Source organism: Hydra viridissima, unplaced genomic scaffold, assembly GCF_058129835.1.
Source record: "Hydra viridissima isolate aposymbiotic clone 2 unplaced genomic scaffold, HvirCarnegie_v1 scaffold_14, whole genome shotgun sequence".
Classification (NCBI taxonomy): Eukaryota; Metazoa; Cnidaria; class Hydrozoa; order Anthoathecata; family Hydridae; genus Hydra; species Hydra viridissima.
In genome coordinates this window covers 3,523,089-3,549,403 of record NW_028324313.1, presented here as the reverse complement: position 1 = coordinate 3,549,403, position 26,315 = coordinate 3,523,089, and the positions used below count along the sequence as shown (strand labels likewise).

Below are 26,315 nucleotides of genomic sequence, written 5' to 3'. Positions count from 1 at the left end.
CATGTTAATTTTTTTGGATAGGCACATAGTGGGATAAACATGAATATTCAAAAGTGCATTTAAATGAATTCATATTACAATCTATAACTTTTTCAACAGCTTTTTAACATTATTCTTTAGATGTCTTACGTTAATAATTGGAGAACCCAGAATCGAGAAATCAGTAATCTAATTAAGGATTTTCTGCGAAATGATTCTGATGACCAGTGTTGAGTATTTTAAAAAGTATTTTAAATGAAAGTATTTAAAATACTATTTAAAATACTTTTGTATTATTTTTATTTTTATTTGAAATGCTTTTATTCATTAGTATTTTCAATTTAATTTCAAATACTTTTCAAGGCCATTTTTTATTTTGTTTAAAACACAAAATACAAAATACTTTTCCACCAACAGCAAATTAATTAAAACTTGGTTTCCAAAAGTGTAATAATAAGACGACTACATTCTATATACGTTATGTATTTCATCCTGACGTTAATCCGCTTTTACAATTTAAATATCATTTCTTAATTCATTGTGCACAATGAATTATGCACATCGAGCCATATATAGTCATTGAACTACATATTCATTGTGCACAATGAATTACACAATGACGCAACTACAAAAAGTTCTTTGGCTGGATTGAGCTGCCTTAGACCACCCTTGGTAATGGTAATTTGTTATTTAATTACTATATTAGAGGGAACCAATCTACCAAAAATTCAAAATGGCGGAAGAGAGGGAAACGACTAAAATTGTAGAAAATGAAAATGCTGAGAGTGAACAAGCCGTCCCTGCCATACTTGATGGAAAATTTTTCAAAATTATATCTAAAAGTAAAACTACAGGGGATGTTAAAATTATTGCACAGTGTATGTTATGTGTTGGCAAAAAAACCTACAGTGGTTCACTGAAAGCAACTTCTAATTTTACTCAACATCTTCAGGTATGTATATAACTACAAAAACACTATTATATTGCGCACTAAACATTAAAAACAATAAACTCATAAAGCAACACAGACAAACGCTAATGCTATAACATAACACAAATAAATGCAATAATCTCGGTTGATTGACTGTTGTTGTTGTTGTTGCAGAATGCTCATGGCAAAAAGCGAATCGAGGAATACAAGCAGCACAAGGTTTCAGTTGCAAAACAGCGTAAGCGCTCGGTAACTGAGATGGAATCTGGAGTTGGAGGTGGACCTTCTGTCGAATCTGGTCCTGCTTCTAAGAAGTTGAAACAAATGCATATTATGCCTCGAAATCAAACATCCATTTCACAGGATGAAGTTGACAAGCTTATTGCTGACTACGTTGTGCAAGAAATGCGCCCCTTGATCACAGTGGAAAAGCCGGCGTTCAAAAATTTGATCCACGGACTCAATCGCAATGTCAGTATACCTTGTCGCAAAACATTAGGCAAGCGATTAAACGCCCGTTTGCAAAAAATGCGTGATGATAAAAGAACAGTCTTCAGTAAAGTACCATTTGTTTGTACAACAGCTGACATTTGGTCAGTGAACCAAAAGAGCTACTTAGGAATGACAGCTCACTATATTGATATTAGTACTGAATGCTCAGTATCACGCATATCTGTTGCTCTTTCCTGTCAACGTTTTGTTGGAAGTCATACTTACGACTCAGTGGCTGCAATGATCTCAAAAATTCATAATGATTATGGGTTACACGTGGAAAAAATTACAGCAACAGTAACAGATAATGCCTCTAACTTCAGCAAAGCCTTCCGAGAATATTTTGTAGATACTAGCAGTACTGCATCTGGTTCAGGGATCTCTGCAACTGCTGAAGAACAAATTCAGGAAACAGGAACTGGTGATTATGATGAAGCAGAAAATTCCGACAATGATGTTGAAATAGCGGACATGACTGCAGTCCTAAATTTACCAGTTAGCGAAGACACGGATGATGATACTGAAGTTGTTCTGCCTCACCATGAAGCTTGTAATAGTCACTCTCTCAGCCTCGCATCAACTACTGATGCAGATAAAGCATGTGATTCTGATGCTAATTTCAAACGTCTTTATCGAGCTGCATTAGCCAAGTGTACCAGCATTTGGAATTTGCTTCATAGAAGTTCCAAGGCATCGGATGCTGTGAAAAAAATCATCGCAAGGGCAATACTGATACCAGTCCCTACACGATGGAACTCCCGGCATGATGCATTGAAATGCATTCTCCAGTTGCAAGATAAGCTTGGAGAAATATGCGACGTTTTGAAGTTGCCAAAGTTCAAAAAGAAGGAGTTAGAATGTCTAGAAGAGTATGTAATGATAATGGCTCCTATTGCTGTTGCCATTGACAGGTTACAAGGTGACAATGTGTACTTTGGCGATGTATTTCCGACGCTGCACACCGTACAGCAGAAGTTGCAGGACCTGCAGCAGAAATCACTGAAGCATGCTAAGAAATTTGCAGAATCTATGCTTACAAGCTTGAAAACAAGATTTGAGGTTCATCTATCATTTTCTGAACATAATGCCAGCAGGATAGTTGCAGCAGTATCGCATCCCTACTTCAAAATGAGATGGGTTCCGGGTGATAAAAAAGATTTCTGTCGTGATCTCTTCGTTCGTGCAGCTAAGTCTCAGCAACAACAGTTGTTGGACAGAGCTAATACTATTTCTGGCCCTGACCCACTTCCAGCTACTCAATCAGCTGGTGGCAGTGGCATGAGTGATGATTTTTTCTCGTTTAGCGAAATTAACATTGCAGAACAAACAACAGTCAACAACGAATGTTTATCGTACTTAAGCGACTCTGGTACGGATTTTAAAATCTTGGCAAAATATGAAGTTATAAAACACGTATTTGTGAGGTACAATACGACCTTACCTTCATGCGCACCTGTTGAGCGGTTATTTAGCACCGCTGGACAAATTCAGACGCCACGAAGGAACTGTCTTAGTGATGCAACATTCGAAAAACTGTTACTTTTAAAGGCCAATAAATGTTGATTTAAAGGTTAAATTATGTCAATAAAGTTGTGATGTACGATTCGAGTCGTTACAATTCCAGTATTTTGTATTTAAAATAGTTTTATAATGTATTTTTATTTGAAATACTTTCCTTGTATTTTATTTTTATTTTCATTTCAAATACTTTTTAGGTAGACTATTTTATTTTTATTTCAAATACTTTTAAAAAGTATTTTGCCTAGCACTGCTGATGACAATGTACAATTTGTTAAAAATTAATTTGAATCTCTTCGTTCTGAGTCAGCTAACAGTAGTAATTGATCATTATTTATTATTATTAATAAATATCATTATTATTGTATTAGGGTCACTCACCCTAATACAATAATAATGATAAAATAATAACCGGTTGGTACAGTTAAGAGATCCAAGTTTGTGAATGACTTTGTAAATAAGGGGGTAGACTTTAGAATATATATTAAAATATATAAGAATTTTGTTATGTGTTATTAATTTTGTTTTGTTAAGTTATTAGTCATCCTAATAAAAAAATAATTCAATACATCCCTCAAATCATATCAAACCAACATCACAACAACCATAAAAACTAGGGTTTAAAAATTAGGGTGAATAGACATGAAAACTCTGTCTTGTTAGTATAATTTAAAATTATTAACAAATTGTATAATAAAAATATCTGTTTTTATACTATTTACAGTAAAACAAGCAATAAGATAAAAAGTAAAACGTAATATCAATAGTATCTTAATGCTTTTCTTTTAGGTTGCTTGTCTTTTAAAAGATAGTGGGATTAAATGAAAAGAAAATATTAACAACATGTTAGAAAGGTAATATTATGATGCTCTTGTGGGGACTGATAGCACTGAGTAAACATTAAATGGGTAATATAATAACAAACACAAAAATTTGTCAAAGCGTATTAATGGTAGAGTAACTTTCAAGTTTATAAAACTTTATTTGTCTATGCTATTGTAGTTCAAGGTGTTAATTTTTTTAACAATTTCTTTTATGCAAACTAAAAAAATGGCTATTTATGAGTTATTTCAAAGTATGTTTTGAATTTTTGAAAAAATATTTTTTTACCTTGCATCGGCAGAAACATTTTAAAAAAATCAGAAGTTCTCACTGGTTATCAAATATTTGGAGACCTAAGTGTGCTACTGACATGCATATTTGATAGTTAAGAATATTTATTTATCAATATATTGATTCCAAAAACAATATCTTTTGTTTTTAGAATCAACTTCAGAGTCTGATACAGAGAATGGATGCACCATTCATTTGAGAACCAGATATCAGGGACAGACCATTACTGTTATTAAAGAAGATATTGGGTAAACCATGAGAACTGATGTAAGTTTGCATATGCATATTTGATAATTAAGAATATTTATTTATCAATATATTTTGATGATGATATGGATACAACCACTAAAAAGACTGCAATATCCCCCATACAGCTACGGCAAGCTGGACATGTCATATTGGGAAATAGGCTCCCTCCACAATAAAGAACTCAAATTATATATTTTAAATGTAAAATATTTTCTTAAGGAGCTTGCAAAACATTTTTTAGGTCTCTATGGCAGTCGCAACACTTTGCACCAAAATCTGCACTTTTTAAGGATTGATTGATTGAGCTTGGTTTTTTTTGACTTAATTTTAAAAAGTATTTGGCACAAGGTGATGCAAAAGAAATAGGTACTCAAATTTTTTTACACATCACAATGACATGATCAATTACCAAATATTTCATATACTTGTCTGTAGCACACTCATGTCTCCAGATATTTGCTAACCACTGAGAATTTCAAATTTTGTAAAAAAAAAAAGGCATCTGCTGGTGCAAATTTAAAAAAATTTGTTTTCAAAACATTAAAAATATACTTTAAAATTACTCAGCAACTTTTTAGTCTCCATAAAAGTCAATAAAAGAAAATTGTTGATTTCATTTTTCTAATTTTAGGGAGTTCACAGTTTTAGTGGCTATAATTATTAGGGGACAGAAATTTTGTTGATCTTATGGTGACTTATTTTTCTGATTATATGTTTTTTTCTTAGAGGAGGATCCAATTGTTAAAGGGATATATATACATATATACATATATATATATATATATATATATATATATATATATATATATATATATATATATATATATATATATATATATATATATATATATATATATCCCTTTAACATTTGCATCCTAAATTTGACAATAATTTAGCTGATTTCAACATTGGTGAAACCCTGAAGTAACAAAACAGACTAGATATAAATCTGTTTTATTTACCTATAAAGATGGTAAATGGGTCTAGTTTTCTGAAAGTTTTTAACGTTTTCAGTCAATTTAAGCTGTTCTTGTCGGGTAGTCAATGGATTATTTTTTTTTAAATTTCATTAGTTGCTAATTTTTGTAACCGAAATAACTTTACTTATATGATTTGAAATTCTAAATTAGTTAAAGTTGGTCTTTATATATTTATGCCTTTATACTTTCAACTTCTATTTAGCTAGCGTCATGACGAAAAGAAACGAGGTTACGGTAGTCCATATCAAAGTGGAAGTTCAAAAGGTTTTGCGGTAGGCCCTAGAAAAGTTGTTGGCGGGGATGGTGGGCGTCTCCAGAAAGATACTGATCCAAAAAAGAAAGTTGTTTTTTGTAATAAATGATTTTACGCCAGAAAATATGTGCTATTCTTTAATTGTATTTATTATGTTGGTTTAACATCGCTCTACCACATAATGACATCGTCTTTACGTCAGTAATCTGACGTCGTTCCGACGTTAGTTTAACATCGCTCGACGTTGAATGACATCGGAATTCTGACGTCGCCCGATGTCTTTTTTTCGACGTCGCCCAACCTTTCCATTTCCAACGTAAATCCGACAGCGATCCGACGTCAGCTCCGACATCGATCCGACGTTGTTCCGACGTCGCTTTGCCCACTGGGGATAGTGCTTTAAAAAAGCTTGCATAGGTTTATTCGAACAGTAAGAAGTAACATAATGGTAGAGCTATCATTATGCTGATGGTAGTGTACTAATAGTTTAATTATTTGTCAAGTTTTACAGTTATTATATTAAATATAATTATGGGATTAATTTACTTGTGTAATTGTTCAATTATATTCTAAAATTTTTTAAAAAGTCAAGCATTTTATGAAGTTCCACTCATAAACAGTTTGCAACTTAAAAAGTAAGCAATGAGAAAAAAAATTCGTTGTTAATGCAAAGTATGCAGCAAGGTAATTTAATCTAAATGAAATTTCAACAAAAAAATTTCAATCTTATAATATTTTTATTGTAAGTTTAATTAAAACACTTTTGTGATAATTAGTTTCGGTAAGATATTTTCTTGATTAATCTGTATTTTATTTACAAAGTGCTTTTTTTTTTTAGTGGTCTTGTGATTTGGGACAATTGTTATTCCATTTAAAAAATAATAGAAGAACTTCTAGGACCTGTTTGTTTTAAAATTTTAACAGAATCAGGCTTTGGCGTCAGCCCCATCTAACCGATAAGTACGAATCGTGCCTAAATATTTTTTAGTACTTGTTATTTTTTAGTAATTGTGTTGCAACAAATATGACCTATCAGCTTTTAAAGATTTTGGCAATATTCTTTGTCTAGCGAAATTGGACTGTAAAGAGTTGGAATGCATAGATGAATGTTGCATTATTTCATTAGATTTCAGAATATGAGTTATGTTGTAAAACAAATTGATAAATTGCTAAGATTGATGCTATATAATGTGATTTCTCCTGACACAGATTGGAAGGTAACTGATCAACTGATTTTTGCTGTTTATGCACATTTAATTGATAATCTGAATTCATTTCTGGTGAATCTGATCGCATCTGTTCAAATGTTATCATGAACATTTTTACATTTAGCATTTCTAAATTATTTGAAGTTAATTTTTAAATTAAACTAGTTTTGTGGTAATCAAGTAAAAATGTGACAGTTTAAAAAAGTTAAAATTGATATGAAAAGCAAAAAAATAAATAAATTTTATGGCATTACAAATAGCAATGCGCTTAGTTATCTAGAACTTTTTATTCATAACAAGGCTTAAGATAGGTGTCCAAATATAACAATTAACTTTGTATCAAAGTAAAATAGATAGTTATAAAGGTTGATAAAGTATGCTAGCCATATATTCCAAGACATTTAACAGTAAACAGCAACTGATCTGTTTCAGGCATTTGAAGTGACTTGATTGCTTTTATGATTTTATGAGTTAATGATGATTTAGGTGGCCAAGCACAACGTGTTCGGTTCAGCGTTAGCCTTGTTAAATTTATTTAAATAAAAATTTAATTTTATACTATTCTATTTATAAAATACATTCAAAATATAGACCAGAAAAAGACAGACTATATTGATTTAGAAATGTATAAATTAGTTTTATATTTTGTAATCTTATTGGAAGTTTGAGAAGTGCAACTGTAAATTGTTATTTGTGTGTATAAAATGTTGTATAAATTGTTATTTGTATAAAATGTTGTATGAATTGTTTTTAGGTTAAAGAAAACTGTAAAAGAAGTAAAGAATATGGAAAAGGTATTTAAAACTTAATCTTATTGGATACGTGCTCGTCATGTTAAGAAACTTGCAAATATAATTTTATTTGGTCAATATGATATTAATAGTAGTTATGGTGACATTAAAATAAATACAATATCTATGTGTGATGAAAATTCTTGTATTACAATAGATGGCTTAATTGATAATAATAATTGCAAGTACTGTAAGCAGATTTTTTAATTTCATTATTGTGCAGTGGTTGTTTTTTAAACAAGTAATGGGGGAAGAAGTTAATGCAGTGCCACTGTCATGGTCGTTCGGCTGCCGATATAAATAAAAGCGATGATAATAACTGTAAAAGTGAATTATCTATTTGGAGTCGTGTTGCGTGAGGTGTTTCACCAAAGTATGTTTTTTGGAAAAGTAGTTACTAAAATTGAAATTAATAGCAGTAATTATCACGGAAATAAAAAGATGTTCCAAAATTTGTACTTAGAGTATTTCATTATTGCAATTTGTAAACAACCAGTACTCTTTGAAAACTATTTGTTATTTCTTGAAATGTCAAGAGCAGCAAAAAAAACAACGAATCAGATCATCAAGTTCTGTTGGTGCATAAAGGAAGATTAAATGATAGAATAAATTAAGAAAAAATGTTTTCATCTTTTTTTTCTTTTTAATAATTTTTGACAAATTCTTTTATTTTATGAAGTTTATTGAGGTTCTAGTCCTCATGCGGTTAATTCCTGATGAGCCAACACTTTTAAAAACCGTATATATTTTTTTGAATTACAAAAGATATGGCAGCATTTTTTAAGTTCTAAGGCTAAAATTAAAGCTTAGAATTTCCCAGATGGATGGAAAGCCTATCAAGTGACCCAGTATCTGAGATTGGATTGAACTTTTTCCAATCATTGGCATTTCCAACATTTGAGCAGGATCAATCCCATTTGTAATACATCTCTTGATGATATTTCTAAATGAAATCGCATATGTAAACACACTTTTAAAAAGACCATTTGTTTTCTGCAGGGATAGTAGGTCGGAAGTAAAAATAACTGACTCCCGACTGATGAATTGGTTCAGGAAAACTAATTCCCGACGCCCGTGTTAACTCCCGACTTTTACTTACGCACCAGTTGATGCATCACTTGGAAAAAAATGAAAGTCAAAAAACTGGAAATAAAAAAAAAGTAATTTTTTGACAATATTTTTAGTAAAGCTTTTTATTGTTGTAGTATTTATTGAAATGTAAAAACAAAAAAATTTTGAAGAAGTTTACAATTACCTTACTATATTTTAACCAAACCACCCATGAGTCCAGTATTTTAATTTTATACAAAATTGTTGATTTTAAAAACGCCATTAAAAAAAAAAAAAAAAAAAAGAAGCACATAACGGATTTAATTGTAATCTTTCCGACCATTAATAATCTTACGCGTTGAAAAGTGAACCTTTCTACTGGATACATGAAAATTGTACTTCTGATGGTATTTAGAATAAGAATGGTGACTTGATGATCAAAAATTAAAAAAGAGAACTTTTAGCAATGTTAACTTTATGAACAGACATTGTTAAACAAATTGATGTAAACTCTTTCAACGTTCATGCAAAACTTTCAAAGCCTCTCAAAGTTGATAATGTTTTGACAGATACTTTCAGTTGACTTACATTAAGTAGTAAAATTTTTTTACGAATTTACAAAATTGATGAATTTTCTATCAATTTTTACTACTTGAACTGGGTTTTCTCATGGTTTTGTTGAGCATTGAGCTGCATTTCAGCGACTTTGACATCTTGACTCTGTCACACTAATACCAGCTCCATCAATAATCCTTTAAGAGCTAAAGCTAGACATAACAACACAATAAACTTGCCTAACGCAGTCAACCAGACTTCGTAGCCCTTCATCACTAAATTAAAGGAATCTAAAATGAAAATGGAGCATTACACCGTTTGTTTTTACCATATACTCACATCAATCTTGAGGTAGATTTTACCTCGTCAAAGTTCTATGAAGTATATAATGAAGTATAATTTTACATTAATTAACTTTTGAATGAGTTTAAAGTAGGAATTGAAACCATTAAATGATTTTGAGATGATGCATACTGTATATGAGAATCCAATCTTTAAAAAGAAAAAAGTTTTAACTTTGAAAAAATGGAAGTGTCCCGGAAGCAACTGCTGAAATGTTTTTTTATGAATAGTATTTCCTTTTAACTTGAAATATGACATTCTTTTTTTCAAAAAATTTTTTAAAGTTTTTAAGTATGTTAGTTGTCTTTACTATTTTTTTTTAATATGCTTTATATATTAGGAAGGAAAATAAAGATAAAAAAAATTTGTACAACATGTAAATAACGAGCTATTCCATTGAAACTAAGTAAAACTAACTTGGCTCTTCTATAATTGAAGGGGTGAAGTAGTAAATTTAAATTTTATGCTAAAACTGTTTGTTCTTGATTGAAAAGAATGACTCAAATATTATATATATATATGCGGAATAGTTGTGCAAAATATTATATATGCGGAATAATTGTGCAAAATATTATATATGCGGAATAGTTGTGCAAAATATTATATATGCGGAATAGTTGTGCAAAATATTATATATGCGGAATAGTTGTGCAAAATATTATATATGCGGAATAGTTGTGCAAAATATTATATATGCGGAATAGTTGTGCAAAATATTATATATGCGGAATAGTTGTGCAAAATATTATATATGCGGAATAGTTGTGCAAAATTTCGTATCGTAATTAAATCATAGATTGCGCTTTTGAATCGCCGATATTTCGGTACTTCAATTATCTTCGCATTAAAATACCCAATGTGCGAAGAAAGCCTTGCTTTTTTTATATTCATAGAAACCAATCAAATTACATTTTTAAAAGAAAGTTTGCATCTTTGTTCATTTTCCTTCAATAATCTGTTATTGAACCAGAGAAACATGCCAAATACACGATCATTCTACGATTAATCGTCTATTAAACTCTATTACTCTACGATTAATTGTATATTTAATCGTAGAGTGATATTCTTAAACACTATTCTCAAAATACTCCTGAAGCTAACGTTTGTACAACATGAAAGTATTGCAAGACAGATAATACCAGGGCTGTGGAGTCGGAGTCGGAGTCGTGGAGTCGGAGTCGGAGTCGGAGCTCATTTTGGCTGGAGTCGGAGTCGGAGTCGGAAAAATTGTACCGACTCCGACTCCGGTTTAAAAAAAATCTTTCAAAGTTTCATAATTTTCATAAGGATTTTATAGTTGTTACAAAACTACAAGTCCCAGAATGCTCTGAAAGCTGTAGGATATCCAGACACAATGGGAATTGTAGTTTGCAACAACTGGAGGACAAGGAGTTTGACATGTTATTTTTAGGCCTTTAAAACAGTGATAAGCAATAGGGTATTTTGCTGCTTATCACTGAGAATCATATATCACCTCCCTTGCGCTCTCCTCTAGCTTCCGTTAAACTATATAACTTCGTGATCCCCTAACTCCCGACTTAAATTGTCTGGCACTGTGCTACATATTCTTAGTAGAAAGCTAGGCGTGCCACCACCAAGCACCAAAGAGTTGCTCCACAAACAGAAAGACTGTAAGTATTCAATTAGCTTTGTTTCTCTGGAGAGAGAGAGAATATTAGAAAATTAGTGATTGAAGAAGCTGTTAAACAAAAAGAAGAACTTAATGAATGTCTCAAGGGACGCTTTGTGTTTCTTAACAGAGTGAACTATTTTGCAATCAATGTTTAATTCTTTTTTGAAAAAAATGAAGCAGTTACCAAGACATTGGCAGTAAAAGACGCCAAAACTAATCACACCAGCGAATTTCTCCAGGTCTCAGTAGAAAAGATTCTTAAAGAATATGAACTTAAAGAAGAACAAGTTCTTTCATGTTTGAAATATTGTCCAACTGACAATATTTCAAACATGATTTTGACAAATTTATAATGTTATTAGCGACTGCATAAGAGTTTATTGCATAACCAGAGTTCAGAAAACTTGTTTATTCAGAAATTGTTTTCTTATAAATATTGTTTAAAGCACTAAGTGGTTGGATTATTTGTATCATAGTGATGAAATAGCCGATGTTAACATTTTACTACAGTTATTTGTTGTTACGAACAAATAACTGTAGTAAAACAAACAACTATTTGTTGTTAGAAATTGGTTACTTATGAAGGAGTCGGAGTCGGTCCATGATAAAATCAAGGAGTCGGAGTCGGAGTCGGAACAGCAGCTTACCGACTCCACAGCCCTGGATAATACTGCTTGGTTCATTTCATTCTTCTCAATTTAAGCACAATAACATGGTTACAAACATGTTTTTTTGCTTAAATTGAGAAGAGCCAAGTGGAGATTGCTTTCTACACACTGAAGACTGCGTTTCAAAGGTTAAAAACCAATCAAAAAAATAGACAAAAAATTGGCATAAGCGCACCGCACAGTTTTTATCAAACTGCTGCACTATGAATCCAAATCTCAAAAATGTGGCCAAAAGTCGTTTTTTAAAAGTATTCCAATATATAAATATTTTTTATAATTTAGAAAGAATATTTACCCAATAGCTGAAAAAAATATTTTGCAGAATTTTTAATACGTCCTTTATATGTTTTGGGAGTGATTTATTGCGCTTAAAAAATAAAATAAAAATTTCCAAAATAATTCACGAATTTTTGTATTTTTTTAAATAAGACAATTTTTATATTGTTATACAACATTTGTAAACTTTTTTAAAATTTCATTTTCATATATTATTGTTAATATGGTTTTAATCAAAAAAGAAGTAATAACTCGATTTTTTAGCTTTAGATTTTGGGTTTTTGAAGAAAGGAGTAAAATTTTTAAAATATGTATTTCCCCGGTTAGAAAAAGTGATAAAGCTTAAAATGTCCACTTTTCACTCCTCCTAAATTTCTATCACATTATTATGAACGTATTGGGTATAAAACAAATAATTTTTTAGCTGCTCGAATTTGCTCCATTTTGGTTTTATGTCAATTGTTTCAAAAAAAGACATTAGAAAAAGCCCGGGGGGGAGGGAGGGGTGAGAACAACAAATGCAAGACTTCATTTCAGCATTTTTATAACTTGAGATCTTTTAAAGTTTATATATATACCTTAAAAGATCTCAAATATATATACACACATACACACATGTATAAACCAATATTTGCAACATTTAGTAATATAGTAAAAATTATTTTTAAAAAATATTTATTGTTCATCAAGCAAAAGGTTTAAAACTTCAGAATCTAAGTTAACAGCACTAATAGATTTAGTTTTTTTGAAGATGAATGATGATACTATTGGATCACTACGTAACAGCAGATAATGATATTGGTTTTCCATTGCATTTTTTCTAGAAATTTTACATGTATGGTTTAGTCTTGCATTTCGAATGTATTTGTTTTGTGCTTCCTGTGCCTCTTCTGAGTAAATACCTATTGGGAGTTCAAAGCAATCAGAAATTTGATAACCATGCTCTAATAGCTTGTGTACTGTAGGTGGCATTATGTACCAGTTATATTTTTTAATTATTATTTCAGAAGTAGCTAAACAATATTTTTTGAAGGCCCCCAAATCAAGGTGGTATCCACTGCACACAGCCTTCATTATATTTCTCAATCTAACAATTATTTTAACATCAACTCCTGTAATGTCTGCAAAAGTATGTGCATTGTCAAATGCTCTTCTGGCTGTGTTACCTGTGTTTGAGGAACCATAGCCATGCTTTGGCATATCGACAACAAGGCTGAGCTCGCTTCTAAATCTATTCTGAATTTCATTTTTTTGCTCAATAACAGAAAGCTTATGTTCTTTTGATCTAGCCTGATACTTTTTAATTTTCATTTTATATCCTAAGTGTAGCACATACTCAAAAAGTCTAATCCAACAATGTAAAGTAGATAGTCCCATAGTAAGAGATTTTTTATTTGGAGTAAACATTCTGATTTTTACTAGATTGTTCATCTCACTCGGTTTTGCAAAACAAATATTGCACGATTGTGATGAATTCGAAAACATGATAGCATTTACTGACTTGCCATCCAACATAGTCAAGTCAACAACAATTTTAATTTTTATGGAACAGTGCTTTTTACTACTGAGAAGATCTAGATCTAAAATATAGTCTTGCAGATTTTCGATTTGTTTTCTAAGATTTATTTCTTCTGCTGCAATGAGTTCATTTGTTTCCTTTAGGTATTGTAGTTCAAGAGGTCTACAAAAATGAGGGCTGGATGGTTTAGGATTATTCCAGATGTTTGAACCCCCAATTTTTAATTTCAAAGGAACTATTGCAGTTTGAAATACTGACTGTTCATTCTGCACTCCAGTAGTAAGATCAGTATCATCAAACCTTTGATTATAAATACTTTGTGAAGATGCACCATCCATGCCACATTTCAAATTGAATACTCCATGTGTAACTGTTTCATCTAAATTTTGAAGCTGCTCAGAATTTAGTTTCAAAATTCGAAGCAAGGTATGGTTAACCATGTTCTGCAAACTACACTTTGCAGACGTTTCTGTAATATGCAAACCCTCTGGATAACAATCTGCTTTTGATTTTAGGATTGCTTTTAATGGGGGATAAATGTCAGCATTTTGCATCAGAGATGAGTTTCGAATAATCTGGTATTGTAAATCACTCAAATCACATTGAATTTTAAGTGATAAAGCTTGATCAGCAGACATCATAATTGGCTGATAATTATCAGATTGGTAAGTTTGGCCTGGTAGATCTTTAGAAAACATTTTAACATTTTTTCCCAAATCAGATTTTCCAGGACTTGATTTTGCACGTACAACAGCAGCTTCTGCTAATTCTTCAGTTGTATGAGTTTTAGCCAAACTAAAATAAAAATAAACAACATCATTATTTGATAAACTATTTCCATTATGATAATTTCAAAAATTGATACTATGGAAAACTGCCTTAACCACACAAGTGTGGAACTGTGGGTGTATATTTTTATTAAAAATTATGTATTTAATCAGTGACTTTTAAAAACAAAAATAGCAATTCTAAACTAGAAACTACCTTGAAACTTTCCTCCTTTTTGTTCTTAATGAACACTCTATCCATTCTTTTTCTGGTCGTCCAGTTTTTAAAGTTGAATCAAGTTTAGTATTTTGATTCTGAAACAACTCACCCTCTAACCAGCCCACTTCTTGTTTAACTAATCTTTTAAAATTACGATTATGCTTTGCATATTTAACCCGAAATTTATAAATAAAAAGTCTAATTTTTTCTGAGAGTTCTGCATCAGACAGTTCTTCATTGGTTAACAATTTATTTTTTGCTTCAGTTTCTAAAACGGCTTGCAAATTCGCATGATTAACACCAACTTCTTGAATTACGCTTATAAGTTCTAATCTTTTCATATTTAATCAACAACAAAGAAAAAACACCTGTATAATCTTCTAGATGCACTCTTTGCAATTAATATTTTATGAAAACAAAGCTATAAATTTTCTTTACAGAAAACGACTCTATATTGAGTTTAAATACAGTTTACATCTGTTTAAAGTAAAAAGATTGCACAAAGTTCACTTTCTGTTAAAAAAAAATCGGAAAAAAGTTTGGGCCACTTTTTCGCAATTTGGACTCATTGTGTGCTGCAACTATGGCGTAACTTTTGATGCTTTAACTCTATATAATTGATTAATGGTAGTTTTTTCTTTTTAAATATCGAAACTTACTTAATAATTCATCAAAAAAAAGTTTGAGGGGAATACCCTTGAGACCACCCTTGACGGAAGGGAAAAAACCATTTGTTATATCCTGTGTATTTCTTTCAAATACTCCGTGTATTTCTTTCATATATCCCGTATATATCATTCATATATTGCTAACTTTCATTTTTAAAAATTTAAACGTATCAAGAGCTTTGTAGTAGGTTTTTTGAATGCTTTAATCGATTTTAAATAATTAATAATTAATTAATGACTGAGGAGCAGTAAAATTTGAGAAATAAAAAGTGGCTTTTTGTGCAACATCTGAATAAACATCCTTCAAAGGGTTTGACATAAGGTTTAAAAAATGTTTGTTTCCTAATGTTTTTTTAATTGCACACATTAGTCATCTGTAAATAATAATAATGGAGGGGGCGGTGAGGGAGGAAAGTTAAATAAGGAGTTTGGTATATGGAGTCGTTCCCAAAAAATACTGTTGCATTTCTAACGATCTCTCTCTATCATTTACAGTTCGGCTAATCACATTCGGTTTTACAAATAATAAGTCTATTTGACATTACACCAGAAAAATGTTCTTTTCATTTCACAAATTCTAACCGCCGCACAGTGAATCGTCTAATTAAAATTAGCTGAACAAAAACATTTTCTTCACCAATTCGATTGTTCTGGTCATGAATGGTTGAAAAAAATAATACTTTGTTGTTTTATTGAATAATTACCTAGCGTTTGATATCTTAAGGGCCTGTTTATATGGAAAGCGGGCTGGCTCGCCTTGTTTATATAAACAGGCCCTAAGGGCCTGTTTATATGGACAAGAGCTACCCCGTTTGCCGAGCTAGCCCGGAAAACGAGCCAGTTTTAAAATTGCGTTTATATGAGTTTTTGCCAAAAAAATAAAAAATGATATCGAGGTCAGCCTGGCTTTTTCTAGCAGGGCTAATAACTTTAAAGATGGCGGCTAGCGACAAAAAAAGCACATTGCATTTTAACAATATGTTTAACTGGTATTATAACACAAATAATGCTTCTTAAAAGTCTAATTGTGTTATATAAGCTTTACAAATTTAAATTTGATAGTTTTTAAATATTATTCTTTTACGAAAAATATCACAACCATTTCAAAAGATGAAACAAGCAAGAGAGAGGTGCCTTAAAAGAAAAAATCGTAGCTGCTGGTTTAAAACTGGCAGAACTGATTTATGGTGGCATAATATAATAACTGGTGTAGCTCCCATTGATGTATGGAAAACAAATTTTAGCTTTTCACGGTTTCTTTTCATGAATTTGGTTTCAGAATTAAGCCCTTATTTATCTCCTGACCCTTTTTTGCCTAACTCTAGAGCTCTATCAGCAGATAAAAAAGTAGCTATTACTTTATATTACTTAAAAGATACTGGATCTTTGGTAAATGATAAAAGCAAAACAACTAAAATTTTAAGTACACGGAAGTTGTCAGTTTTATTATTAAATTTATTATTTTACGCGGAAGCTTTCAAATATAAAAAATGTAAGAGTTTATACGCATGCGTACAAATTTATATAAGAAATTAACCACCCCGTTTGCCGAGATCTCGGCAAAAACAGTGAGATCTCGCTATCCAGGCTAGCTCGTTTATTCATACAAACGCAAAATAAAGTTAAGTTAAAATATTGATGACGTCGATATCTCGGTAAATGTTGGAATAATTATTTGAATAAAATTTTCAATAAAATACTAAGTACATACCCTCTAAAGTAAAGTTCATCGCAACAGTTGTAATTTTTATTCACAATAAGTTTTCTATAAACTATTCCTACACTGCAAAGTTGCAACAAATTTGACAACAAAAGTATATTTTCTTTAAGTGTCGCTGAAACGCTAACAATTCAATACTTAAAAACAGGTGCACTAAATGATGCTTGGAATTTTTCTCTAGGGAGTGTTCAGAAATATCATGGGATTATCTACCAATTGATTCCTTGAAATGACTTTGGTCCACCTGGCTTGTATTAAATGATTCACTGTGCGCCGTAAAACCTGCTGAATAAAGTTCTAAAACTATACAAAGAGATTTCTCTTGTTTAATTGCCTCGGCACTTTTTATAAAACCATTACGTCACAAACATCACTTAAACAAAACTTTGTCATAAGATTTGCAAAACCCCTTCTTTCTTTAAATACCTCACACGTGAGCAAACACCTTTAAAGATTTAATAACCTATTAACAATGGAGAAGCTGTTCAAACAAACTTTTTTTATGCTGATTGCACTACAATTAGAAAATTTAAAACAGTCTAAATGCGTAATTATAAAAAGCAAAACATGCTGACTTTCAAGAACTTTTCAGCTGATAAAAGTGTCTCATCTCCAAGCTTTGTCAGAATTCTTGTTAAGAATCGTTTATAGATGCTTTTTTTAAAAGTTATTTGATATGGACATAAAGCCGTATAATTGACTCTGCTATATTGACAACTTACACTTTTCAATTAAACAAATAAATTCCTTTTAGACGTAAAATTTTTTACTACGATTAAAATAGTTTTTTACACACATAAAAAAAAAAATCGAGTCAATAACGAAAGTTAGGTTATTTACGCTGGATATTTACGATACGCATGCGCAGAACAATTTGTTAACTTGTTTAACGACTAACTTTTTAACGCAACACCGGACATAAACCTGATTCTACCCAGGAATTAACCTGAATCTTATCTCATAAATATTTATATCATTGAATATTTTAAAAACAAAAAATAACTAACCAGGTGATTAGAAAGCAGGTTTCATTTAATGTCAAATCGTTTTTTAAATTTGATGAGTTAAGTGTTCTTTTTAGTAACCTCGATCATCTCGCAGTACGAAGATTAAAAAGCTTCCTGCAAATCCACTAATGATTTCATTCATCAGTGGATTTGTAGAAAGCTTTTCAAGTCTTCATTTTAGTACCAGATAGCGCATCATCTCCTGGATATTCAAGCCGTTAAGGATTCACGCCATTTGTTGATCATGCAACGGAATGTTACCTGACGGTGAAGTAAACCTGATCAACATGGGGCTCGCCCCCCTATAATTGGTCATCAGGATACTAACTCGGACGAAGGTGGGTCTTTGTCTACTGGCTGAAAGGGGAAGGGGGGGGGGGCAAACTCTAAGTCGACGTTAACAGGGTATCCTCTGGACGGAGTTGGCATGCGTCCACAAAGCAATTATTTGGAGGACACTAAATTATAAATGCAATCGAATGTTTTAGAGCGTGTTCGAATTTTGAATCATTTTCGTAGATTTGTTACAGATAAAAGGGAATCGATATTTATTACAAAATGGCAAAAACTCAAAAGAGCTCTCGTTTTGCTATATAATTGAAGACTCCACGGGAAGAAACGGAAGGGTCACATTTTGAAAGTTTCGACTTTTTACAATTTCTAGCTTTACTAACCATAATAGCATATTTTGTATTTGAATTCAAATCAAATAAACGATTTGATGCATATTTAAAGTTTTTCTAAATTTTCCTAAAACTTCGAAACTTATAAACGCTTAAAAGTTTAATAATGATTTATCTCAAAATGAAAAAAAGTGACCCTGCCGTTTCTTCCCGTGGAGTCTTCAATTATTTTAAAAGAACGGATTTTTGAAAATGAAAGCGAAGTTAAACTACATTTCGGAAAAAGTTCGCCATAAATTAACATTTAAAAAAATATTTTTAAAAATTTCATTCACTTTTTGTTCAATTTTCTCAATAATATTTAAAATTTTTTAAAAAATAATTTTTTTTTTTTTAAATGCTCGTTGACACTTTTATTTGCTTAAGTTTATTTACTTTTATCAATAATCTGTGTGTATGTATCAGTTTCTTTTTATTTTTCTCTGTTTTTCTATATATTTATCTCTGTTTTTTTTTTTTGTTGTTTTTTTCTTTAATATTCAACTTTTATCTCCATGTTTTAATATTCAACTTTTATCACCAGCAACAGTGCTTACCCAATCTTAATCGAAACTCGCTCTACTCTGTTACTCGATTCTTTGGTTTACTTATTTCGGTCCTTTTATCTCATTAACATATTTTGATTTGATTAATCCTAAGATATTCTCTATCTATTTCCGTTGTAACATGCAAATATTTTTGATAATTTCTTGTGCTTTAAATTATGCATTTCTTAAATAATTCATGTGCTTAACATTGAACTTTAAAAATTAAATCCAAGTATTCGGCTCATGATTAAACCATGATTTAAGTAAATACCTTTCATAGCTGAGCTAAAATTTTGTTTAACGACGAGTTTTAAGTTAGGCAACTTATAGCTCGCCGCTATTCAAAATTTACAAACATATTTATGCTAGTTGTATTGTGGATTGACTCTATAGTATTTTTTTTAAGTACAGTAGTGGCATGTGACATTTGCATCAGGTTTTGCGTAAACGGCTTGAGACATTGTGACGGATTGAAATTAAATGAGTTTTGTTTTTATTCATATATTTTAACCTGTGTTTGGAATTATCTGGAAATTAAATTTAAATGAAAAACCAAAAAACATTTCGTTTCATAACAAGTTTTATAACAAGTTTCATAAGAAGTTTATGAAGATCGCAAATTTATTACTCATTTTATTTAGTTTTTATTTTATTTGATTTATTAAATAGCTATACGTCAAAATTTACATTACAGATGTATTTTCATTCACGAATATTTCCCCGCCATCAAACCCCCTTGCCAGAAATTTGTATGGGGGGTAGGCATGACACTGATTATCAGATAAGTTATATTGCTGTAACTTCAAAAGGAGTTATTAACTCCATAGTTAATTTCATATCATTATTTTCATAATTTATATTATTGTAATTCCAAAAGAGGATTTTTTGATTTTAAAATAAAGATTTTAGTTATGAAAACAAAAAAAAACAAACGAAAACACTAAAAAACGACTTAACGATTATGTTAATACACAGCCGTTATAATAAAATTCTTTTAAGTTCTAATTACATTTCTAATCAAATAAACAACTTTAAGCCATTTTTAATGCAAGTTAGGTCATCGAGTGCATAACAATGTTATTTTACTCGATTGATACACGCATTATAAAATTAATTAAGAAAGGAAAATAACAGAAATATTACTAAAGCAACCATTTACTAACAAACCGATCGGATTTTCTCTTTAAAAAAATCTTTATCATACATACATACATACATACATAAATACATACATACATACATACATACATACATACATACATACATACATACATACATACATACATACATACATACATACATACATACATACATACATACATACATACATACATACATACATACATACATACATACATACATACATACATACATACATACATACATACATACATACATACATACATACATACATACATACATACATACATACATACATACATACATACATACATACATACATACATACATACATACATTATATAAATATAATGTATGTATGCAGTGGCGTATCTAGGGTAGGGCAGGCAGGGCACGTGCCATGAGCGCCAACCTAAAAGGGGCGCAAAAGAGGCTAAGCATAGAGCGAGAAATTACCGAAGAAATTGATTTTGACAGTGTTATTAAGAAATTTGCAGCAATTAAAGCTAGAAAAATAAATTTTTAATATATGTTACATAAACAAATTGTTTATTTATAATGAATAATGAAGTTTTATTAAAAGTTTGTGTCATCATCTATTAAAAAGTTGTAGTTAAGCACTTTATGTGGGGGGAGGAGGGGCGCGAGATCGGTGTTTGCCCAGGGCGCTATTTACCATAGGTACGCCACTGCATGTATGCTTTTTTACTAATTTGGGGACTTCACTTATCTCAGTTTTCATATTACTTTTAAAACATAAAAACATAGATCGATACAATTGATAAATATAATCGATGTAATCGTTTATTTATTATTCATGTTATTCAGCAGAATCCGTGAAACGCACTTTATGAAAAGCATTCTTTAATGAAAATTCTACAGATCTCCTCATGCTTATAAGAGTTTGAAAGTTTTTTATCTACATATATTTTTAAAAGTTAAAAAATACGAAATGGGCTTTAGGTATTAATATAATAATCATTGTATACTTTCAAACTTTTTAAAATATATATATCTTATAGGCTTGATGCATAAGACACGTGTGATATGGCTTGGTTCTTTTAAGTTCTAGGTAATCTATTCCATGCAGTTACTCCGTGTATAGGTATCGTATCGGTATTCCGTGTATTTTTTCTTCAAGTTGTGAGCTTTTGATTTCAATTTACTTATCTTCTAATCTTTACAACCTGTCGAGTATGTTCGTAAAACCTCCATCAGTAATCGTATAGCAGCATCTGCAAAGTATAATAAAATAGATATTTGCTCGAAAGTAGCAAAGATTAAAAGGCGATTTTGTACCTTTAAACTTATTGTGTCGGATGTTTTATTTTATCTCCACTAAGAAAAAGCCCAAAAAAGAATCCACTTTTTGAACTTTGTTACGTCGAGGTACTTTGCGTTTATGGTTCTCCTCAATATTTGTTGGAATAACCATTTATTACATTTTTTTTTAACTTCACAAAGGATGCTCTTTAAGGTTTAATTACATCGAATGTTTGAATTGATGTCTCAATTGATGTCCTGCTAATGACAGGCTATCAATTAAGAAGCTTTAGGAATATCATAATCTAGCTTCAGTAGATTAGGATATTCCTAAAGCTTCTCAATTGCTGACTTGATTGTATATAAAGGTTGTATTAAAAAGGATCGTATTTAGTTAAATAGCTTCATTAATGATGTACGATAATATGTATAAAGTTTCTTCAACAACTGACTACAGCTTGACGAAATAATATCAACAGCGATGCAGTTCGACTTGATGAAATTATTTTATCAAATTGTACTTCTCTTAGTCTCAATCCATTCTTCATATTCAAAACAATTTTAAAACATAAAACAAAAATGGCCTACTTTGGTTTTGCACGCTTTTAAACTCACTAATTCAATGCCTTACTAACTTTAGATTTAAACGCGAATGCATAGTTTTTAAAACGTTTTAAAAAAGTTCCTCTCATCAATAAAAAGACAACAATTCACAAGTATTAGTGTCATTTTATCATTTGATCAGGGAAATTCGGAAAACGAATGTTGACATGAAACAAATATGTAGAAAATTTGATTGAAATTTAGATTCATTTTTGACAACATTGTGAGAAAAACTTTGAAACACAAAACTTCTTGAACATCAGCGTTGCTTTCTCTAATTTGGAGTTGAGCAAGCTATTGAATTAATTACAAGCAATGTTTATAATCTGGATATTTAAAATTCATTGTAGAACTCGTTTCGTTGTAGTCTTTAGAAAGCTATGAAATGCTATTTAACAATAATTATAGCAGGATTGTGTAAACAAAGTCTTTAAACGCTTTTTTGGTTTCAGCTGGCATTAAATGACCTATCCTTTAAAATAAAATCTAACATTTAGATTAAATAAATTTTCTAACGAAGAAAATAAAGCGTTTTTGCTGAGCATTCCTTTCCCAGTAAATTTTTCACGGATAACTACTTCTCATCGTAGCCGGCATCGGAGTTGTTGGTACCTGTGAAAAAATAGTTTGATTCATCCTAATATTACGAGGCTTATTGCTGAGAACAGTGTCTTTACAATCAATTACATCTCACAAAACTTTTCGTTCAATCCTAATTTGACATGGAATTACCTACTGTAACATATAGCAAAGCAGAATATATTGAAACGGTACGAGCTTAATAAATCATGGTATATGTATAGTATGTTATGTCTTAAATTGAGAAAAGTCCTACAATTTTATTTAGGTAGGAAAGAGTAGAGTAACATTGTTATTCTCTATCCTAAATGATAAATAAGAAGTACGTAAGTTTTGAGTACTGTAAAGTCATGTTGGTTTTTCTATCACATGATGTTAGTAGTATGCATAGCTTAAGTATTGCATACTTATAACTGATTGAACTTTATGTAAATTGAATCTGAATCGGACTACTTATATTTTCAGGCATCTGGAAATAAAGTGAGTCGTCAATCAGTATTATGTGGGAGTCAGAATATTGTTTTAAATGGAAAAGTAAGTTTGTAATCAAGTTTTGTTAGTTATAATAATATTATGCATTTTAATGAACCATAAAGGTATGTATGTATGTATGTATGTATGTATGTATGTATGTATGTATGTATGTATGTATGTATGTATGTATGTATGTATGTATGTATGTATGTATGTATGTATGTTTCTATGTAATAATGTTTGTATTTATGTAAATGTGTATGTGGGTGTATAATTATATAATTAATCATATTGTTAGTTTTGGAAAAGAGTTACTAGTAGTAGGTGGTAGTGCACTTTTGCACCACCTTTTTTCAATCCTGGTTATAAAATTAGATTGCTTAAAATATAGAGTGTTTGTATCTATTTTATTGACTAATTTAAAGACTTCATCGAAGAAAAATAAATCAAAGCAGTGAATTTTTCTGTTTGTTTCATGATTACAACTTGTTATTTAGAGGTTTTTATTTGGATAAGGGTTTTTCTTTTTCTGGCAGAAAAAAAAAAGCTAATAATTATAACATCTCTGCCAGCTGATTTTCTGAGTTAACTTAACCTTTTAGAGGGAGAAAAAGAGTTTCAAATATTTATATGAAATGTATACAAATACATTTCATATAAATATTTGAAACTCTTTGTACACAAAAGAGATAATTAAATATTGTAGATGCATAATGAGGTATTTTGCAAATTTTTTTTTTTAGAATTTATGTGTAACTTTACAATAAATATAAGGAAAGTTTCTTAATTTTAAGCAATAAAAACCTCTTTTACATAGATTTTGAATTATGAAATTTAAATTGATCACATAAAATAAAAGAAAAACAAGAAATGCTCTTTTTTAGGCTTTTAATTTTTTTTTCAAATTTAAATTTGAGAACTGAGGGTAGATAAAAAAATGAAGTAAATACTAATTTTCTTTATTTTAAATCTTCATAATCTGCAACAACAACAACAAAAAAGAGAGAGCGTGAAAGTGCACTAGAACTGTAATATTTATGTTTTTTTAAATTAAGTTATATAGTTATATAAGTTATATTTGTTAAGTTATATGTTATATTTGCTAAAAACGTTAATGATTTCAATTATTGATTGCAATATAAAAAAATTATTTTGAATTTACTATACTTGTTTAGAATAAATCTCACATCTTTAGACTATTATAATGTCTGAATGTATTGTTCGTGGAGATCTGGCTAATGTTCGGATTGGAAGGCACTGTATTATCAGTCAGCGTTCTGTTATAAGACCTCCCTTCAAGCGTTTCAGTAAAGGGTAAACTTTATATATTCTTAGGTCTTACATGCATTTATAAATTAGGTTAGTATTGTGTTAATGTTTACACTATGTTTGTATGATTTATCTATATATTTAAGTATATAGATCAATATGTGTTTATATATATTTTTGTATGCATATATTTATTTTTGTATATATATATATATATATATATATATATATATATATATATATATATATATATATATATATATATATATATATATATATATATATATATATATATATATATATATATTTCAGTACTTGTATCTATATATTTATGTATATTTATACTTATCTTTGAATATATATTTGTGTATGCATACAAGGTGTAGAGCATTTACAACTTATCTTAGTACATTAATGTGGATGCATCCATGTTTTAGCCATTAAACAAAGATGCAGCTTATAAACATGCAATACTATGAATTAAATGCTTTTAAATTTTTTTAGTGGTGCATTTTTCCCTCTTCATATTGGTGATCATGTTTTCATAGATGAAGATTCTATAATTAATGCAGCACAGATTGGGTCCTTTGTTTACATTGGAAAAAATTGTGTTATTGTAAGTTTAGAAATTTTCATATTTTGTTTACATTACTGGCTTAAAATTGAATTATGTGTTTTAAACCATTTTGGACTAGGGTCGTAGATGTATTTTAAAAGACTGTTGTGCTATTGCTGACAATTCCGTTCTTCCACCAGAAACTGTGGTTCCACCATTTACAATAATGGCTGGCTCTCCAGGTATACTAATTCCATAAACAGTTTATTTTTTTTATTCAATTAAACTCATTTAACTAAATTTCTTGTTTTTTAGTTTTTTAACAGAATAATTTTTTTAACAATATTTGTACTGTATTTTTACAAAATGTAATATTGGAATCATTAAATGTGAAACTTTCAACCTTTAAGTCATTTTAAAATTTCATTGTAAGTTTTTAATGTGTGAATTTTTTTTAAAATTTTAGCACAACCTGTTGGTGAATTACCAGAATGCACACAAGAAAATCTCACAGATCTTACAAAGAGTTATTTCCAGAACTTTATCCCTGATCCTGCCAGTGTGAAAGCCAATCCAGTCAAAAAATAAAAAGCTAGTAACTGTTAGACTTTGTTATTTTGAAGAGAAATTTAGTGGACTTTATTTTTCTGTAGACAAACAATCCAAACTACTGAATATAAATAATAATTCTGCATGTAGTTTTGTTTTATAGGTATCTAATAGTTTATATTGAGCTGTTTTTTGTTGCTGTAATGATACAGTCAGATAGATGAAGTAGTATCTTTTACTTTTATTTTTTGTTCAATATTATTTTTTTAAGTTTTAGTAAATTTTTAGCAAAGGCTTCTCAGAGATTATGAGTTTTCCACACCTTTTATTTCAGTATTATTTAACTAATTTATTTTTACTAAGAGTAAGTTATTTTAATGATGTTAATTTATTATTATATTCATTTAAAATCTTTACATTGGAAATCTGTATTGATTATTTTTTTTGATTTTTAAATTATTCAATGACTTTGCATCAGGTTTGATTATTTATATAGCTATAGGTCATTTATTATTCAGAGTTTTTCTCAGTTGTTTCAAACTGATCAGGATACTGATAATTGTTTCCAGCTGTAATTTATTTAAATTTGTATGTTTGAGTAATACTTGGTAAAATATGTGTTGTATTTGTTTGTTTGAGAGGGAAAGTTGATTCTAGATAAAGCACTTTTTGCTTTATCCTAAATTTTTTAATGGTAAAAAATTTAAAAAAAAAATTTTTAATTTAGTATCAA

The 26,315-nt window shown here is 30.0% G+C and overlaps 3 protein-coding genes across 7 annotated transcripts; 2 read left to right on the top strand and 1 right to left on the bottom strand.

Moving 5' to 3' along the window:
* The first annotated feature begins 440 nt into the window (after positions 1 to 440).
* On the top strand, positions 441 to 6,187 carry LOC149878881 (uncharacterized). 4 transcript variants are annotated; one of them, XM_090071895.1, is made up of 6 exons: positions 441 to 931; positions 1,085 to 2,972; positions 3,710 to 3,774; positions 4,185 to 4,300; positions 4,524 to 4,648; positions 5,465 to 6,187. In XM_090071895.1, the coding sequence occupies exons 1-2, from the start codon at positions 713 to 715 to the stop codon at positions 2,963 to 2,965; spliced, it is 2,100 nt and encodes a 699-aa protein (XP_089928021.1). In that variant the 5' UTR covers positions 441 to 712; the 3' UTR covers positions 2,966 to 2,972; positions 3,710 to 3,774; positions 4,185 to 4,300; positions 4,524 to 4,648; positions 5,465 to 6,187. The 4 variants fall into 4 exon arrangements, with proteins under 4 accessions (XP_089928021.1, XP_089928020.1, XP_089928018.1 ...); XM_090071894.1 differs by having other exon boundaries at positions 1,085 to 2,999; XM_090071892.1 differs by having other exon boundaries at positions 1,085 to 3,774.
* A 6,066-nt stretch (positions 6,188 to 12,253) lies between these two features.
* Positions 12,254 to 15,133, bottom strand: LOC149878880 (uncharacterized). Its single transcript, XM_090072212.1, has 2 exons — positions 14,542 to 15,133; positions 12,254 to 14,352 (listed from the first exon to the last, which is right to left on the bottom strand). Exons 1-2 carry the CDS (start codon positions 14,883 to 14,885, stop codon positions 12,714 to 12,716), a joined length of 1,983 nt encoding a protein of 660 aa, XP_089928338.1. The 5' UTR covers positions 14,886 to 15,133; the 3' UTR covers positions 12,254 to 12,713.
* A 7,156-nt stretch (positions 15,134 to 22,289) lies between these two features.
* On the top strand, positions 22,290 to 25,727 carry LOC149878879 (dynactin subunit 5-like). 2 transcript variants are annotated; one of them, XM_090071777.1, is made up of 6 exons: positions 22,290 to 22,925; positions 23,200 to 23,268; positions 24,384 to 24,522; positions 24,982 to 25,093; positions 25,173 to 25,275; positions 25,500 to 25,727. In XM_090071777.1, the coding sequence occupies exons 3-6, from the start codon at positions 24,413 to 24,415 to the stop codon at positions 25,619 to 25,621; spliced, it is 447 nt and encodes a 148-aa protein (XP_089927903.1). In that variant the 5' UTR covers positions 22,290 to 22,925; positions 23,200 to 23,268; positions 24,384 to 24,412; the 3' UTR covers positions 25,622 to 25,727. The 2 variants fall into 2 exon arrangements, with proteins under 2 accessions (XP_089927903.1, XP_089927902.1); XM_090071776.1 differs by having other exon boundaries at positions 22,544 to 22,925; positions 24,404 to 24,522.
* The last annotated feature ends 588 nt before the right edge of the window (positions 25,728 to 26,315 follow it).

Coding starts and splice junctions, on each gene's coding strand:
- LOC149878881 (XM_090071895.1), top strand. CDS start 713: ATGGCGGAAGAGAGGGAAACGACTAAAATTGTAGAAAATGAAAATGCT. Junction 932..1,084: donor ATTTTACTCAACATCTTCAG/GTATGTATATAA, acceptor TTGTTGTTGCAG/AATGCTCATGGCAAAAAGCG.
- LOC149878880 (XM_090072212.1), bottom strand. CDS start 14,885: ATGAAAAGATTAGAACTTATAAGCGTAATTCAAGAAGTTGGTGTTAAT. Junction 14,353..14,541: donor AAAAGGAGGAAAGTTTCAAG/GTAGTTTCTAGT, acceptor TTTTTATTTTAG/TTTGGCTAAAACTCATACAA.
- LOC149878879 (XM_090071776.1), top strand. CDS start 22,878: ATGGAATTACCTACTGTAACATATAGCAAAGCAGAATATATTGAAACG. Junction 22,926..23,199: donor AAGCAGAATATATTGAAACG/GTACGAGCTTAA, acceptor TTATATTTTCAG/GCATCTGGAAATAAAGTGAG. Junction 24,523..24,981: donor TTCAAGCGTTTCAGTAAAGG/GTAAACTTTATA, acceptor AAATTTTTTTAG/TGGTGCATTTTTCCCTCTTC.